Raw genomic sequence first — 19,785 nt, forward strand, 5'->3', positions numbered from 1 at the left:
GAATCCCCTTTATCAGCAAGTAGATAGCATAGATGCAGACTAAATAGATGAACCCTTCAAAATTCCACATCTAAAAATAGAGGAAATTATTCCATCAAGAACAAATATCAGTATCTTATAGACATTTCTATGAATTGATGTTAATCTATTACCAGCCTACAAAAAATGACCAGTAAGTAGTGATTACAGATATCTTTCTTTGTTCCTAAAAGAAATTGTTTTCCCTCTCTCTGCTCAGTAGCAAGTCATTTGAGTACAAGTTGTGAGTTCTTTCTGAGCTGTTAGCTTTGCGAGGGAAGCAATCATCGAAAATGGCATCAACAACCATCAATGATACGGTTCAACAGAACATCGTTCTCCCAGGGGCAGAAGCCTATACAGAAATAGTAACATGAAATTAAGTAAGCTATTGTAAGAAAAATTGATCACAGGGAGAAGTATACCTGTTATTACTAGTCTGAAATAAAGATACTCTATAATAATGAAAAGGTTACGATGGATATGCCCCGTCAGTGGCAGAGCCAGAAATTTTAGCTTTAAATCTTTAAATTTGTAATTGGCCCCTCAAATCCTCAAAATCTCTGTTAAGTCCTCAATCTTTAAGTTATTCCAGAATTAGTCCCTCAAATCACTGAAATTGCAATTTGCAAGTAGATCCCTGAATTATCATGATTAATTTGAAACAACCCATGAGAATAAGGATACCTAATAGCAATTTCAACGATATGAGGGACAAATTTTAAAATAACTTACAAAATTTTGGGACATGGTAGTAATTTCAATGATTGGGCGAGTAATTTCAATACAATAAAGATTTAAGGGACTAATATGGGCAAATTCCACAAGTAAGAATAACATCTTTCTTTCTTTCTTTTTTTTTTTTTTTTCTTATTTGTCTTTTACCATCAACGTAGTTGTGCCTCTGTGCACCTCATTTAGCTTAAATGAGCTACCACGAGGTAGAAGTGGTGGGATCCATATACTATGGTAGTCTGATGTGACCACCGGAAATAGGCTTTATCACATGTCCGTCTTTTCGTAGTTCATTTATTATATCAAAATGAGTTGCCATCTCATACTTCATTATTTCCTAATAAAGAAAAGATGCATAACAGGAGTTCATTTAAAGAGTAAAAAAAGTTAAAGAGTAGATATAGTGTATCAGTGCACGATAGAAGCCGTTAAGTATTTCACCAGAGTATAAAATTTCAAGATAAGCAGTCATACTCTCTCTCTAAACATAAAGTGCAACATGTAATAATGTTCTGTATAAACGATAACAAGTCTATGCAGTCAAAAGAGGTCACTTCTAAGAATCTCGCTATGCCTTCCAAATTTTGGGAAAGTTTCCTCTTCGTGCAAAGTTTTTAGCCGTTTCATATACAAGGCACCAAGCAAGTTGAGTGATACCATCATTTGTGATGCGATAGCGAAGAGCCATCAAATGTCCAACTTTCTACATTGAAAGGCAACTCATCTGAAGTAGGGAAAACTATCTAGCAGTCCTCTACACAAGCAACTAGAGCTCCAATGATACTCATATGACAATATGGCTAGGCATCCCTTGATGACCAGTTGTCGAATGGACATAATCTACTATCTAGTTTCTACAGAAATAGGGATTTGATGTTCAAATAAACAACTCGTTTGATGCTGTTGACCATGAAGTTTGATGAATACTGAATAAATTAGACTACAGCTAATCCTCATAGACACCCTATCGTAAAGGGGACGTGGAAATTAACATGATATACGTGAAATTGCAACAAAATATCATGATATACTAACACAAGTTCAACCAGTTTGTTGTAGTTTTCAACACGAGAAACGAGAAACAGTTAAAAAAGTTCTGTCCTTTTATTGTTTGAACAAGAAAAATATATACTTACCTATTCTAATGGAACCCTTAAGATTCATCATCATCAGAACTTGTGCTCGAGCTGTCCACCCTTCGATCTCTAATTGCTGGGAAAAGATGGTGTCTGGGGTCAGCAACCGCTGCCGGTGTCAGAGTATCCCTAGTCCTCGGTGTCATTGCCATTTTCTTCTGAGACTCTCTCACTTCTTTGCATGCTTTATCAATCATACCAAGAAAATCCCTCACAATCATGAACAACCTTAAGCCCTCATCCCTCCCTGAATTCCCATGAAAATAGTCCGTTGTGCTCTTCACCAACGACCTGATTCTCTTTTCTTCTTCCAATAAGATGGTAACATCAACCTCAGCATGTTCAACGAAAGATTTCAGCAGCCGGAGGAACCCACTGTTCTCCTCTGTGCTTTTCATATCAGTATCAAGAAACTTCTTTGCCTTTACCAATTGATGACCTAGACTGGCCACTGTGTTGGTCAAGGCATCAGCATCTAGTCCAGCCGCCTTCTTGACATTCTCCAGCTCGGTACTCAGGTGAGAAACTATCTTTAATCCAAGGCTTTGGTCATTAGAGTTTACATCTAAGTTGCTTTGGGTCTCTTTGGCCAGTCGAACAGCTCTTGCACCTTCAGATCGAATCATCTCTTGAACAACAAAGTGTAAGAGTGTAGTCTTCCCATCAATACCCTTGACATCGGACAGCTTCAAGAGAGTATCGAGCTTAAATGCCTGAGCACCACCACGGAAAGTGCCATCATTCATTCGATTACCAAGTTTGAGAACAGCTTCTAGTAGTTTCAGGAATAGCCGGCTGCTTCTAAGCTCCTTGCATGCTACCTGAATGAATATAGTGGACATTTTTATGCTTTTGTTTCTGCCCAATAGTAGGGAAAAATAAACTCTAATTATGGGTTAGAGTATCCATTTTTTGCAAGTTTAGTATCTTGTGTTTTCCTTTTGTTAATTAGTTGTAATATTAAATAGATAAAAAAATTATAAGTTTTCTATCTAGAACTGGCTGCTTTCCAGCTCTTGCGGATACTTGACTGAAACTGACAAAATTAAAATTTCACCTTATTTCATGGATTTTTCTTTCAGAAATCTTGAAGAAATTAATTTAATACATGAAATTATATGCCTTCGCCCTACATTTTCTCAGTTTGCTTTGTTTTTTACCCATCTCTTAACTTCTGCATGTGTTCCCTTCTTTTCATAACTTCACACCTATTAACTGTGACTTTTTCTTTCCAAAATAATTGTATATTAGTGTGCTAAATATGAACCTCTTTGCCCTCCAAGTTCTGGCAAGTTTACAATGAAAATTAAATAGTACTAAGTAAATGATAATGCTTAGAATTTAATATCCTGTTATCAATATCACTATCAGAAAAGTTGGAAGATTATCATTGAAATGTTAGCAGGAACAACGATACACATGTAAGCTTCAGCAGTTAGCAGCATCCAAGAGCTCTTACCCAGCTCACCTGCTTCAAGGTCAGTTTTAGGATCCATGCATGAAGCTTGACTCGATTCAGACAAATAATTTCAGCATAAACAAAAGTTTTCAAAATTGCAAAGGCTTTTAAGCCAATGTTTGGTGGGCCAGCATGATTGAGAACAATTCCAGATGAACAAGTTTTGCAAACTCATGAGTGTTTGAAGTTTCAAAACAATGGTCATAAAACTTAACACATGAACCATAAGTCAAGAGGTAAACATTCTTTTGCTCCATCTTCCATATAAATATGGAAAGCTTTCATGTTGTCAGTAGAAACTAGTTTCAGCCATAAAGTATCAAATTAAGTTGAACAAATGAGATGAAGAATACTACTGGCAATAAACAGTTGGCACCTTTAAATGCGCATTTTTCATAAATCTAAGCAATCCTCAAACCTGATTAAAATAAAAATATAGGATGATGGGATTAAAAAGCCCTAAACTACATATATCCAAGCAGTTAGATTGTAGATGAAAATGAGAAAATGGCTTTGGATGAGTCATGCCTCAGAACCTTTAAAACAAGGTGTATGGATACAGGTAAGATGGTTTGGCCTCTTGTAGCATGAAACAGAGTCATAAAGAGGCAGAAAGTTTCCCAACATAGGTCAAAGTGTCAAACAAATAAGTGAAGGTGATAAAAAGCTTGGAACAATCAGCTGGCAACTCAAGCAACTTTCTATATCAAATGATCTGGCTTGTCCAGTTTAATTGTGAATTCCACTTGTTACCATTATATAAAAATCCTCTTCAAAATTTCTTGTTATTCTTAGTTGCCTACTATATAAAGATGAAATACAACAAAGCAAATGGGAAAACTGAAATCCGAAGACTTGCCTCTAAAGACGCAAATGATTCCTTGATACTTGTGACCTCGTCTGGTAGTGAAGTTATGAATAGTAATGCATCCATCCGTTTAAAAGCAAAAGGAATATCCATCATTGCTTTTATAAATTGTTCACCAGGGCCCAGTAGGGATGGGTCACCGGAATATGATCTAAGCTTCAGCTCTTCATCGGTGGTCGGTGCCATTCTCAATAATGTTTGGAGTAGCTCTGCCGGAAGCTCATTTCCTGTTTAAAGAAAGATGAGTAAAACATGACGCTACTGATTTAAATGTACAAACAAGACACTTGTATAAGAAAAAACAAAAGCATATGGTATATGGAGGGCATGGAGGTTGATGTATCAGCAAGCATTGGTTTTTTTTCTTTTGCTAGCTTGGATCTCTTGAAAAGTAGCTTTCTGTTGAGATGCATAACAGTGCATCTTACCTCCTTGTGTTGTGAATATGTAACATATATGATACATTTCTTACATTGGAAAATTCTTGTCTATGTAGCTATTGGATCAATGTGTCCAGTATCCTACCACCAGGGGTGGACGCATATGGTTGGCTAGGGGTGCAGTTGCACCCCTAACAATCTAGAAATTACAATTTAAATCCCTGTACAATTACAATGTGCACCCCATAGTTTTAAAAGTTTCGGTCTCCACCTTGAATATTTAAACAATTTGCATTTAGCATTTACAAATTAGTAGCCCATTTTCATTCATGTCATTTGAGATTAGTAGCCCATTTTCATTGAGGTAAATAGATACTTAATGAAACTTTTTCCAGATCCATCACTGCCTACAACATGTTATCGTATCTTATGTAATATGGATCTCCCAAAACGTGATAGAATACAACAAGTTGACTCAATCTTAATGGATTTTTAACCATATTTAAGATACCTTCTATCTTAGATACAAATTGCAACTTTTAGAATGAATTTACTATTCTAATAAAAGAGAAGATAAATGTGCACGATTCCTTTTGTAACTAGAGGTATACAAACCTATGATCATGCTTCATTTTAATTTTCTTTGGGCAGGAAGCAATAAAAAGTTGCACAGATGGAGAGCATCCTAATGCCGCAGACATAAAGGAAAAAAATTCAGAACCTAGACCTCCTCTCCAACAATGGACAGGCCTACCATGATCTTGATCAATCATAAAAAAACAATTGGAATGATGCAAATAAACGAAGAGGCATGTGATCCATTTCTATCGTAAATGGAACAAATAACAGGTGAACTATGGAGAAAGACCCTTGCTAATTGAAGAAAACTCTCGGATGCATATCTAAATGCTTTGAACTGACATGATGACTAATTAGTGCCACCAATAAAATGCAAGAAGAGGTATACCTATTAGTTTGTGCTACATATTTATTATTTAATTGTTAGGTCCCAAATTTCAGGTATCTACTAAATCTTTTTTCTACTACTTAAGAGCAACACCCCGCAACTTGAACAGCATTGCTAAAATGAAAAAGAAAGATGACAGTATAAAGAAGTTTGTGGGAAGTGAAGAAGAAAACTATGAAGATATCATTCTTGAAGATCGTAATGGTGATCAATCCATTTGTGATGATCACTAGATATTAATTGACTTGGTTTGTTGTTCTTTCAAAGGTTTGTATTTGGTAGTCAGTCACAAAGCTATAATGTGCAGACATATGTGTATGTCTGGTATGGTTGAATTATTTTGGTGTCATTTTGATCAGTGGTCTTATGGTCACTGGAATTGAATTTGTGTTAGCAGTTTTCCTTTACAGCTTTAAACATTTATCTTTGGTTATCCATTCTCCATGTTCTTTTTTTTTTTGGATTTTTATACATAGTCGCAAACTTATTTACTCAACCATACATGAGCTAATTTATCTTGTGATGCGTAACATGTATCCCAATTTGACAGTTTTGCTCTCGTTTTCTGTAATTATAAAAGAAGATGAATAATTACCTTCCATTAGCGCATCAGAGACTTCATCAACTTTTACGCTCATTGCCTTCAACGAAATAGCCAAATTCTGAGATTTCCTGGGTTCAAGAAGCTGAATATATTGAGAAGGATCATTCAAAACTGAGCCCTTTCTGCCCTCAGCTTTCCTTTTTTCCTCAGAACGATAGCCAAACAAGGTCTCTATCATCTCTTCATTAAACCTGCAAATTATAAACCAAAAATAAAAACTACAAATAATTAAAGAAAATAAGTACAGAAATAAGCTTACTGGAAAGAACCCGATTTAATCTCATTCCAAACCATAGATTTGTCAGGATTTGTTGAAACTTTATCCCAAAACAATGGCTTCAGTTTAGTTTTGGGAGTATCAGCATCTGCATCAGCATTCGGCCCGAGAGGCGACGACCAAGGAACCTTCGAAGAACTGGAGCCTCCATGAGGAGGAGGACGAGGAGGTACAGAAGCTTTTGATGGTGGTGGAGGTGGAGGTCCAGGCTTTTGTTTAGGAATGGGAGGTGGAGGAGCAGGAGGTGGAGGACCAGGGTTAGATTTGGGAAGAGGCGAAGGGGGAGCAGGAGGAAGAGGCACTGCAAGAGAAGCCATGTTCCTTCCAGGAGGCGGCTTTAAATGTGGCACAGAAGGTGGGATAAGTCCAACAGCATTGCTAGATGCATTGGATGACTCGGTTGAAATAGAATTTCCAGAAAAATTTTCAGAAGCAAGAGACTCCCCCGAACCGTTTGAACTTAAAATATGTCCATTTAAGCTTGAGTTTGTTTTGACAAATGAAGATCCACCATTATACTTTTGAGTTGGAGTACTAAGCCCAAATCTGTATGCACCTGAAATTTTGTAATTTAACACAAAAGTTACTTATTGAACTTTATATGCAAAATCAAATAATGGTCCATTGAGTTTGTATCAGAAGAACCAAGAAACAAACTTTCTGCAGAAAGCAGACATGTTTCTGGTACTTCATTTGATATGAAAGAGTTCAAATTAAAAAACAATCCATTTTTAATACTTCTCTTTAAAACCAGCTCTTACCCCACAGAAAAGGAAGAAAAAAGAGAAGGAAAATGCATAGAAAGAGACATGCACATCTTACCAGAAAAGTCACTCATGCTCAGAGTCAAAAGAGGCCTGTCATCCTTAGGACCATTTTCTGAGTTGTAAGACTTCCTGAAGCATCTACAGCAGCAGAAAATGAGAAATGAAGCAAGAACAGCTATCCCTGCTGAAACTAGGACAGCTACAATAACAACTGTTTTCTTGCTTCCATGGTGACTTTTTGGTGGCATAACTGCATCTTTATCAGGACTTGGACCATTAGAAATTACCAACCCACTCATGGGAATCGGTGCAGGAGAAAGGCCAAGAGCTTGACTATGAGATGGAGACGGAAAAAACCTGGGTATTTCAACACCAAAGCCTGGCGATGGGGCTAATCCTGGAACAGGAGCAGGTGCAGGAGCTGATGCTAGATCTGGTGCTGGGGCAGGGGCCAAGTTAGGGGACATTATTGTATCAGTTTGATCTTCCAGTTGTCTTCTTGAAGCAGTGAATGTAGCGTACTCATAAAACTTGTTCCATAAATTATCGTCTCCAGAAACATGAAGAAGGAAGTCATGATTGCTCAGGCAATCAAGGAGTGTGTCCATTAATTCAGGGGAGGGGGGACTGAACCTCACCCATCTGCCCTCCTTCACAGAATCAATGACAATGCCCTTTACAACAGAAATCTTCAAATCTTCCATAATTGGTTTTGTGTTTGTAGGATTCAGGCCACAGTTTAACAATATTTTTTCCACCTGTTGGCATAAAATCTCAGTGTCAAATCAAAACACAAGTATGAGATATAACTTACAGTATGAGAAATAAGATCAAATATCTGCATATTCAAAGTTATTTCACCAATTGTGTAAGATGCTACGATACACATGAATCAAATCTGACGTGCAATGATGAACTAACATGGCATTAACAACCTTCGAAAGGTTTTTACCCCCCAGAAAATGAGTGCAGGCTCATACAATGGACCAACAAGAGTAATAACTTGCTCCCAAGCCATATTTAAGGCAAAAACATGGCATCGGAGATCAGACAAATAAATATGAATTCCAAAAGAGCATTAGATCAGGCATTACAAACTTCTAACATAATTTTATAACTCAAAAGAGTCGCAGAATTAATTACATTGCAAATGGATAGAAAATCATAAGTTGTCGGGAGCAGTATTATACATCAGGACATGCAAAACTACGATCAGTTGGCAACATGATCATCCCTAAATTTATGTCATGAGTCATCACTCATCAAAGTGTTCTTATAGAAGAAATAACTAATGCTGAAGAAACAAATATAGCATAAAGACGCTACCACAGAGTTGCCATTCTTTGAATAAAAAATAAGTTCATGTCTTAACTTGACACAAATGCTGGAAGATCACAGTAGCATGATGCTATCTGCTAAGAATGAGATGGAGGAATTGACAAATATAATCAACTATATGGACATACCTTTGCATAAAACTCTCACATTACAAATGGCGCTCTTATGACCACAAATAGTATAAAGATTAATCACATCCTCCAGCACATTAGCTCGAAAACCAAGGAAGAACCTTAACACATCAGATGTTATTCTTAACTGATACAATATAAGAGAGAACCCAGTACCAAATCTTGATGACAAGCAGCAAAAGCTATGGAACAAAGTTAATATAACAACTATCATCATCATCATCTGTGGGACCATCATATATGGGTATCCCCATGAAAATGGTTTTTTTCTTTAATGGAGCATCTCTGAAGTTTTGAAAATTAATTGACCAAATTTTAAGACCTGGCTGTCAAATTATGTCAAGACTAACCTCTCATAGAATAGTATGGAAAAACTTCTGATAATGTGGTGAAAAGCAAAGCTACATACTGAACAGAAAAAACTAGCCATTGCATACAAGGAACAAATTGTGGATCTTTGCCACAAGGCCAGCTGTACCATCACAGATATGACCATATGCTGATCTCTGGAGAGTACCCTAACGAGCTATTTAGCTTTATAGCACAACATTCATGATCATAAACAAACCTAGAAACTAACATTCATTTAGCAGTTGAGAAGTTATTGACACATAGGGCAACATACATTGGAAAAAACCATGAAATTATGAATAGCTTCAGACCACTAACTACTGAATTTCTACCACCGTATTTCAGAATGCGAAGATAAAATTTGGGGCTCTCAGTATTCTGACAAATAAACCAGATGCAAGCAAGAGCTGAAATTGAAGGACAACCCATCAGATAAAGGGAAACCGAAGCAACCTGATGTTGTCGCAACCATGGGATAGTGACATGGTGATGTAGGGTTATCATACTGATCATATGAGGAACATAGTAAAAATCAATTTGTGAGATAACTACTCAAATCTTAATTTCAGCGGCTATATACGTCACTAAACTTCAGTTGAGTAAGTGTTATATTTGATGCTTGACTTAAGAAATCTAGTATAGTTAACAGTAACAACAACATTTTTTTCAAACATTTGAAGCCGGCTACATGAGCCATCTTTCACCATCCATGTCATCTCATCATCTATTTATCTACCAAGTACCTTATGGAGTTTACCCCTTCATTCTCAGACTTTTAGAAGCCATAGCCCTCGTTACTTTTTCAGCTATGATGCTATCACTCCTCGTGATTGACTTTTAATTTCCACTGCACATCCAAACCTTAATCAATCAGCCTTCATGTTATGAACATTTAAGTTGCCACTAACTTCTTTATCCATTATAGATTCCTTTAACTTCTCATGCAGTCATATCGTAACCTATCTTTGCCATGTTGCAACTCTTTCATCTTCAAGAGTCTCTTCTCAGCAATGACGATTGTCTCAACAACGATCCAGTTGTGGGATTAGTTCAATACCATGAGCCTAGTGAAAAGGAGTTAAAATGTGTTTATGGTCTAATAGATAGTGAGTTGGCCTTTTTATATCACCAATTGGCTCAGAACTTTTAGCTTGTAATCGATATCACTTGGAAGTTAACATGCATTTGGACTTGCTTATGGCTAGTGATTCATCACTTTTCAGCCGAAGATCCAAATATACAAAGAGAACACTTAGTTTGTCCAAATGAACTAAATTCTTGACCTTTTAGAACACAGAAAATGCATAGTAAATGCTTCAAAAAGAAAGTGCAGTAAATGTCGCAGCATTACAGGTAGCATCTACTCTAGGAAATCTACTTCAAATACATTTTTTGGGTATCTATAATTTAGTTGCGGAAAATGTTACTCAACTGCAAATTCGGTGTTTGTTACTTTGGTTTAAAAATAAGTAATGCAAAAGCTACAGGCTTTGGAATTGGAAAGGTTTCTAATGAGAAGGCATTGTTTTTTATGTCTTTATTTACTTTTTGAGAATCCGCAATGTTTGTCGCAGCCAAATTGGTTGCAGCATTTGCATTTTTCCCCTTCTTCTACAAACTGTCACTTCCCTTACCTTTTCTGACAACAAAGTCCCTAACCAAACATCCAAAACTTAAATCTGACTACAGTAATTTCTTGCAGTAGCAGATCTATTTGAGATATTATTGACGCATTATTCAGCAAACTTTATCATTCACAATAACTGTAACTCACCAAATCAGTTAAAAAATCATTCATTTTAAACAATAATACAAGCTATATAATCACGAAAGGAACATGTTTTAGATTTTATCTTACCGTCATCTCGTGAGAATCATCAGTCAACTGCCTCCCACTGGCCCTCAGCAGCGATGCTGAAGCTGAAATCATCAAAATAAACCAAAGAACAATCTTTCTCATATTCATCGCCCCTTTGATCAGTTCCCCAGCCATTTTGTTATGATTCACAAAAGAACAAACCCTAAATACCGCCAAAAATCCATTATATTCACTTGGAATCGCCAATGGAGAAATTGGGGGAAATTCTCCACTTCCCTCCACAGTTCGATGTAGATACCAATAAAATCTCCTTTCCTTCAATATTTCACTTGAATCGCCAAAAATCCAACCAAAAAAACCCAAAAAAATTCGCCAAAAATCACTAGCTCAAGCTCCTCCGATGGATCTCTGGCAACGAAGTTGAAGATCAAATAAACACTGACTCAACTGAAGGATCACGATTTTCAGAGATTTTTCAGGGTTTTGCGGCAAAAAAAAAAAAGCTTGACGGCAACTTGAATTTTTTTTTCTGTTATTTTGATTTTTTTTATATTTTACTTAATTTTGTATTCAAACGAAAAGAAAAACGTGAGCGGGCGATTGACGGTGACTCGTTGGGGATCAGATCACATGTGAACCACCTGACACACAACATGATACGAAGAGCTTACCTATTCGACGCGTGTACATAATTTACTGTGTAAGACACATGGAAGTTTTGTACATGTTTGAATATGTGCGTTTGCATGCTCCCAGGATGCAGCCGAGACGGCTGACTCGGATAAAGAGTCCACTCCGACACCGCGTTTTTGGAAAAGGTATGCATTTTTTTGGACCCAGCGATGTAACCAAGATTAGGACCTCGACGCCTTTTGCGTGTATACACCAAATTAACCGTATTTGCAAATTTATCATCTATATATTTGCTAATTTGCTCCATTTCTACTACACTAATTTAAAATATCATCAATTCTACCACTTTCGTGTTATTTTGAGAGGTATCTTGGGACTCAATTAGTTAGAATTGAGGGTATATTAGCAAATATCTACATTAGTAATACAAAATAGAAAATATGATTGGTTCCAGAGATATTTAGTTAGAAAACCCTAAAGTATACAATTTCTCTAGAAAATCATATAGAAAGACATAAGAATATAATTATTTTTCACTATAAAGTTTAAGTCAATATAATTAATATAAAATATTAGTATAATAGTAGATATTGGTGTGTACGGCTTAAATGTATGTGGAATCAGGATATTATATCGCTACAATAACCAATTTTAAAATGAAAAGAGGAATAAATGTGAATTTTATTTTCCTATGTTACTCTCTACAGGGAGCCTATATAGAAATTTATTTTCCTAATGGCTTTGAATAGAGGAAAAAATATCCTAGCGGCCTCTTTATAGAAATCACATGTGAAAAAAAGAAAAGAATATTTACTGTCAATTTCAAAATTAGTGCAAAAACTATACACTTACATAATTATCATAAATGACTAAAAAATATAACAAGCAGTTAAATACTCCGTGTATGATCTTCTGTTGAGGGTCTAGGAATATTCTTATTCCCCCCCAAAAGGATGGCATGATGAAAGGTTCAATTTTGGGTCATTGTTTTTGGGTCCCGATCGATAAATAACACCTTGGGAAATTGCTGTGGAGTCAATTTGAGCTCAAGTCGATGTTATTGAATTCAATGGGAGATTTTTTTTGGTCTAGCGGAGAAAATGGAAGCTAATTATGCTATGTTTGGTAACCACTGCGTTTGTGACGTTTCCGTTTTGTTTTATAAAAAAAACAAAACGTGTTTGAGAACCATTCTGTTTTTATGTCCAAAACCCCAACCATCCCAAACTTTCAACGGGTTTCTCAAAACAAGAAAAAGGTGTTTGAGGTTGGTTGTTTTCATTTCCCCCCAAAACATCGACCCCTCTCAGATCCAATCTCAAGTGTGTCGTCGTCGTCGCTCAAACTTTGCCCGTGTCGCCGAAATTTCGTCGACATCGCCGTCGCCATCGCCGTCGCGGTGGCTGTCATCGTCGCCGTCGTTGAAGCTTCAGATCTGAGTGCAGTGGCCTTTCGTCGTCTCCTCCAGATCCCCCATCCGTCGTCGACTCCATATCCCCTAAGCGCCGTTGCCTCTAGATCTGAGCGCCATCGCCTTCCGCCGTCTCCTCCAGATCCCTCAAGCCCCGTCGCCGTCGCCTCCAGATCTGAACGCAGACGCCATCCGTCGTCGACTCCATATCCCCTAAGCGCCGTTGCCTCTAGATCTGAGCGCCATCGCCTTCCGCCGTCGCCTCCAGATCCCTCAAGCCCCGTCGCCGTCGCCCCTTCATAAGCCCGTGGCCGTGGCGGTCTTCTTCGTTCTCAAACCACTATAATCATTCTTAACTCATGATCTAATTAATTTTTTCTTCTTTTCTGAATTTATGAAATTGTTGGTAATTTTCAATAGTTGTTTTCAAAACACTTGGGAGGAAAAATAAAACACCGATGTGTTTTTCTTGAAAAACACAACAAAAAAAACACCTTGGTAGCCAAACAAAAATTTTTTGAGGAAGAGTTTGGTTATTTAAGGAAACAAAATGAAATTTTTCTTATGTTTCTTTTCCTTTTCTCCTCCACATTTTCATGATTGGTACATTAAACCGCTCCGCAATAAACTTGTAGGAAATTAGTGGTTCTTAATTTGGTTTCGCACGCACGTATATGCCTTAAACTTCGACATTGTTGCTGTGTTGGATTAGAGGTATGTTATTCTTACATACTCCGAAGATAGAGGGCCCTGTGAACGTAGGGGCCCACCCACGTGTTCGCACGTTTTGCAAAAACACGTGAACGAGACCACGGAGAACTTCGGGTATCGGCTTCGATAATGAGTGGCCCAATTTTGTTTTGGCCACGAATTCGTTTTCCCAGCCTATAAATAGTTTTTCCTTTCTTTTAGGGTTTTGTGCGAGGTGGGTTAATTTTTTTCGGCTGCAGGAGAAAAGCAAGCGGAGCTTTGTTTTGCGGCTGCAGGAAAAAGCAACTGTACTTGGTGAAGAAACATGCATGCTTTTGAGAGTGTTTTGCATTCTTTTATAGAGAGAGATTGTGTAAGGGATTTGAGAGTTTGTGTGAGGGTTTAATTTGTGCGATTGTAAACCATAGTTATAATCTCTCTCTATTAATAGATCTCCCCCTCCTTACCCCGTGGACGTAGACAATTTGCTGAACCACGTAAAATTTAGTTGTCTTGCTATTTGTGTGATTTGTAATATCTTTTAGGTTCTCTCGACAGGTTAGTCCTAGAACTGATGAGAGAAAGAGCTGATATCTTACTTAGTTAAGATATTTTGCTTAATGTTCTTGTTTCCTTTGTGAAACAAGATTTCCTATTGCAATCTAACTCTCTTGTTGTGTCGAGGTGCTGCCGAAATTTTCGCTGCATGTAATAAGTGGTATCAGAGACCAGATTTTAGATCTAGGGTTTTGGAGTTTGGTGGAAGAAGATTCTTGTGTGAAGCTTGGTTTTTAGAGTTCTAGGCTTCAGTGGAGATAGCATTAGGAGTTACCGTTGGAGATTTCGCATTCCTTGTGTGGATAGGAGATCTATTTGGAATCCGATCTAGGGTTTAGTTAAGTGGTTCCTAATTTCTATCAAATTTATTCTTTCTCTACAATTTGGAGTTAGTTTGTAATGGGAGAAGAAGGTGAAAGCAGCAAGTCGATGACGAGTACAATACAAATTAGTTTTTAGAATACTAAGATTAGTATGATGAAGTATGACGGTAAAATCAACTTTGGTTTGTGGATGAGCGACGTACAGGATGCGCTCAATACTCAGAATTTAGAAGAGACCATCATGGTCCACAAGAGGCCACCTAAATATGATGAGGCGATATGGAAGAAGATGAATAGGAACGCGTGTGGGGTGATCAGTTCCTGTTTGGAACATGAACTAGAATATGATGTGATTGGAGTGACGTCTGCAATGAAGATATGAGAAATTCTCAACAAGTATCTCACAAAGAGTGTTGAGAACAGGTTACACTTGCTGCGAAGACTATTCAGATTTTAGATGTTCAGAGGCACCTTGTTAGTGGCTCATGTGAACAACTACACTAAGTTGTTGTCTGACTTGGCGAATGTTGATGAGAAGATATCGGATGAGTACAAGGCGATTATTTTGTTGGGCTCCTTACCGAATGAGGAGTATGATACATTCATGCTCACTTTATTAAACGGGAGATCTTCTATCAGCTATAGTGAAGTGACTAACGCATTGACCAATTACGATTTGAGGAGGAAGGACAATAAGACTTTCCGTGCTAGCACTTTAGGTGAGGCATTGCTGACGAGAGGTAGAAGCTGTAATACCCCAACCCTTGAGAGGGTGATGTGACTAGTATTGATAGATTTGATTGGAATACTCATACCATCAAGATGCATCTTCTTTTCGGGAACCCAACTCTTAAAAACTTTAAAGTTAAGCGTGCTTGGCCTGGAGAAATTCTAGGATGGGTGACCCCCGGGAAGTTTTTCAGGGAGCACGTGAGTGAGGACAAAACGTGCTGAAAAGACATGTGGTGGTTTATGAGGCCAGTCCATCAGATCTAATAGCGCACCGACTTCGAGATTCTGGGGTGGGGCGTTTTAAATGGTATCAGAGCAAAGCCAACCGAAATTGTGAGAGCTAAGTGCTATGCGGCGTAAAGTGCTACGTCGAGAGGGCGTGAGCCACCTCTTGAGGCCGTAGGAGCCACCTCTAGAATTTCACATGGATGGTACGGTCTTGGATGATATGATTTGACACAACGAGGACGTTGTGAGTTTAAGTGGGGGAGCATGTAATACCCCAACCCTTGAGAGGGTGATATGATTAGTATTGATAGATTTGATTGGAATACTCATACCACCAAGATGCATCTTCTTTTCGGGAGCCCAACTCTTAGAAACTTCAAAGTTAAGCGTGCTTGACCTGAAGAAATTCTAGGATGGGTGACCCCCTGGGAAGTTTTTCAGGGAGCACGTGAGTGAGGACAAAACGTGCTGAAAAGACATGTGGTGGTTTGTGAGGCCAGTCCATCAGATCTAATAGCGCACCGACTTCGGGATTCTGGGGTGGGGCGTTACAGAAACCTATGTCCGAAAAGTGATAATAGAGGGAGGTCAAAGTCAAGAAGCTGCCACCAATTAGCAAAGAACTAATGTGCATTCTATAAGGAGCAGGAACATTGGAAGAAAGACTGCCCAAAGCTCAAGGAGAAAGAGAATGGTAAGAAAAAGGGCCCAAAGGCCAATGGGGTGAATATTACGAAAGGTGATGATTCTGATGATTCGTGCTTTTCTCTACTGATTACTCAAAAGGTGAACCATGTGGATGCATCAGATTGAATGCTTGATTCCAATGCTACTTATCATGTGACCCCTAGGCGAGACTGGTTTGCATCATTTGAGAAAGTCGACGGGGGTGTTGTTGTCATGAGAAATAATCAATCCTGTGGTGTTTGTGGGATAGGTACCATGCAGATTAGGATGCACGATAGAGTAGTCAGTGAGTTAAAGAAGGTGAGATTTGTTCTTCAACTGAAGAAAAATCTTATCTCAGTTGGAGCTTTGGAGGCAAAGAGATTCAATATGACTTTCGAAAACGCTATAGCGAAAGTTACTAAGGAATCATTAGTGGTGATGAAGGGAGTCTGCAATCAGAATTTGTATTATCTAAAGGGAAGCACCGAGATTGGCCAGGTTGCTTCGGCTATTTCAGAAGCGAACATGAGCAGACTTTGGCACTATAGGTTGGGGCACATAGGTAAAAAGTCACTGCAGGCATTGTGCAAGCAGATGTTATTGAAGGGAGCCAAGAGTGGGAAGATTGAGTTATGTGAGCACTGTGTCCTTGGCAAGAAGACGAAGGTGAAGTTCGGAACTACCATTCATCAGACAATGGACATCATGGATTGCGTGCACACAGACGTTTGTGGTCCTACCAAGACTACATCACTTGGTGGTCGACATTGGTTCATCACGTTCGTTGATGACTATTCTAGGCGATGTTGGGTGTACACCATGACAAAGAAGAGTGAAGTTCTAGATATATTTATGGAGTGGAAGAAGAGATTAGAACTGCAGACTAGGAGAAAGATCAAGACGTTGCGATCCGATAACGGTGGTGAGTATACTTCTGACCCCTTTCTGCAGCTATGTCGAGACGAGGGCATAGAGAGGCACTTCACGGTTAGTCATACACCGCAGTAAAATGGGGTGGCAGAAAGGTTGAATCGGTCTTTACTGGAGAAGATCTGATGTTTATTATCGCAGAGTGGTTTGGAGAAGATCTTTTGGGCTGAGGCACTTACATATACGAGCCACCTCATTAATAGGCTGCATTCATCTGCGATTGAGGAGAAAACCCCTATGGAAATATGGTCGGGAGAGCCAGCACACGATTTGTTGGACCCTAGAGGGGGGGGGGGTGATTAGGGTCTTATGCTAATCTAATCCAATTTAAATACAAATTAAAATTATATAGATCAATATTTTCTTACAAGAGATAGATATGAACAATAAGAGCAATAAGAATATGCACAAATAAAATATGAGACAAGCAAGACACAAACACACGATATATTCACGAGGTTTGGTCCCCACGACCTACGTCCCCGCTCCTCACCTCGAGGAGATATCCACTATCACAATCCGGTTTGGAAGCCGAAACTTCTACACACTCGGTTTACAAGTTCACCGAAAAACTCTCACACTACACAATCACTCAACAATCACACTTTACACACTAAGTGTAGGAACCTAGCCCGTGTCCTCCTCCTCAAGTGCTCGATTATAACCTCTCCCTAGGTTCTTTAATCGACGCCACTCCTATTGGATTTGACCCCGTCTCTCTCTCCTCACACTTCTCTCGGTGTACAAGTGTATTACAAGTGATTCTCACAAATAAAAGTTCAATACAATAATTTGTTCTCAAATAACAAGTAAGAACACAATGAAGCTCACACTCACTAAATCACACCTCACAACCCACAATATATAATATGAAAATATCAAGCTCAATAAGTGTGTGTGATAATAGTAAATGAAACTCAATAAATAACTTAATGAATATAGCTAATCAAATGAAAGTGAAATAATAAGCTATATGGAAAGAGTTTAGAAAAACTTCTCAATGAACAAGAGGAGTTGAAGAAATGATGATCCCAATAGGATGTGAAAGCCTCTTCTTGTTGTAGAAAACTTTTTCTTGAAAACTGATTAACGAAACAGCTCTTAAACAACTCTTAAACGCGATTAATATCTTGCTAAACAATAAACTTAGATTTCTTGGTTATGAGAGAAGAGGAGCAGCAATGGGGTATATATAGTACCCCAATACAATAGCTAGAAATAAGTAAAAGACCAAAAGAACCCATTTGAAAAACTAGTCGTTAGGCTCATTCTGATAACTCGGCGGTCGACCGGTCCAGTCGACCGCTTAGTTCAAAAACCCAGAGAATGAACTTTCAAAGCTGGCGGTCGACCGACAGAAATTTTCGGTCGACCGAATGGAAATTTTGGTCGACCGATGGAAATTCCGATCGACCGGAAAACTCTCTGGAGATTTTCTCAGAAAAGGAACAACTGTCGGTCGACCGTACCGGTCGACTGAAAACTGATATATGTAAAAATTCAGGTTTTTGGGGCTAGTTAGAAAATCCAGAAAAAATATTAAATCAAGTCCAAAAATAATGAAACTTTTGGAAAAGTTTCTAAATGATAAAATAAACATGTTTAAAAAAGAACTTTTGGAAAATCAAATTTTGTTTGTGAAAACTACCCGTTTTTGAAAACTGCTTAGAAAACTTGTTTTTATATGAAAGTGAAAGTCAATACAGAACTTGTAAATATGTTTATATATGTTATGCATATATTCTATGTATACAATGAAATATTAAAGAGCTGTAAGCATGAGAGAAAAGTTATTGTAACAACGTTTGATGAGAAATCATTTATATGATAGAAAACATCAAAAATCGTGTTAAGTGTACATATATTGAGCTTAGATATAATCATACAATATATGTAAGTAAACTAAACCATATACCTAGGTAAAACCACACAATAGAACTTGACGCTCGACTGACTTGTGTTGAAATACCTGAAAAGAAACCATAAACACAAAAACACTAGAAAACTTATTAGTAATAAATTATTTGCCAAATTATCATCAAAACTATAGGGTTAACAATCTCCCCCTTTTTGATGATGGCAAACAATTTAATATGAACACAATAAACTGATAATCCCACATATAAGTCAAACATAGACAAATCATATATGAATGGTCATATGAACCAATGAAAGAGCACAGTAACCATATATGGAGCAAGTATATGATCTATATGAACTATATGTGGATTTTTCTCCTCCTTTGACAACATCAAAAAGGGAAAAATGAAAGATAGGAGCAAAGCTCCCCCTGTTTATAAGCATAGATAAATAAAGAAGTGTATGTTAAAGGCTCCCCCTATCAAATATAATAAATGACACTAAAGAGTATGTAAAGGAGCTAAGCATACTAAACAATCATAAACATTACATAAAACAGAGAACTCATTAAAAGCAACTTATTTTCCACACACCAAAAACATGAATATAGTTTTAACTATGCATTGGTCATTGATCATAGAAGAAACAAACTAAACATAATAAGTCACAAATCATCACATAAGTATTTTGAAGCAACATAGGTTGTTCAACATGAAACTACATAGGCATTAAGAACATATACATAAAAGTTTACATGAATCCATACTAATAAGAGTTGTTACACTCAAACTAAAAACAGAGTTATCAAGTTTTACAAAGCAGAAGAGAACATCAAAGACAAATAAAAACATCACATAAGGAAACTCAAATCAGTCATCACCACCACCATCATCATTATCAC

At 37.7% G+C, this 19,785-nt stretch overlaps 1 protein-coding gene across 1 annotated transcript; it reads right to left on the minus strand.

Moving 5' to 3' along the window:
* LOC109851524 (formin-like protein 3) lies at positions 227-11,372 on the minus strand. Its single transcript, XM_020421706.1, has 7 exons — positions 10,890-11,372; positions 7,267-7,969; positions 6,427-7,000; positions 6,159-6,358; positions 4,208-4,443; positions 1,890-2,710; positions 227-373 (listed from the first exon to the last, which is right to left on the minus strand). Exons 1-6 carry the CDS (start codon positions 11,022-11,024, stop codon positions 1,907-1,909), a joined length of 2,652 nt encoding a protein of 883 aa, XP_020277295.1. The 5' UTR covers positions 11,025-11,372; the 3' UTR covers positions 227-373; positions 1,890-1,906.

The sequence above is a fragment of the Asparagus officinalis genome, chromosome 8 (assembly GCF_001876935.1).
Source record: "Asparagus officinalis chromosome 8, Aspof.V1, whole genome shotgun sequence".
In the NCBI taxonomy this organism is placed as follows: domain Eukaryota; kingdom Viridiplantae; phylum Streptophyta; class Magnoliopsida; order Asparagales; family Asparagaceae; genus Asparagus; species Asparagus officinalis.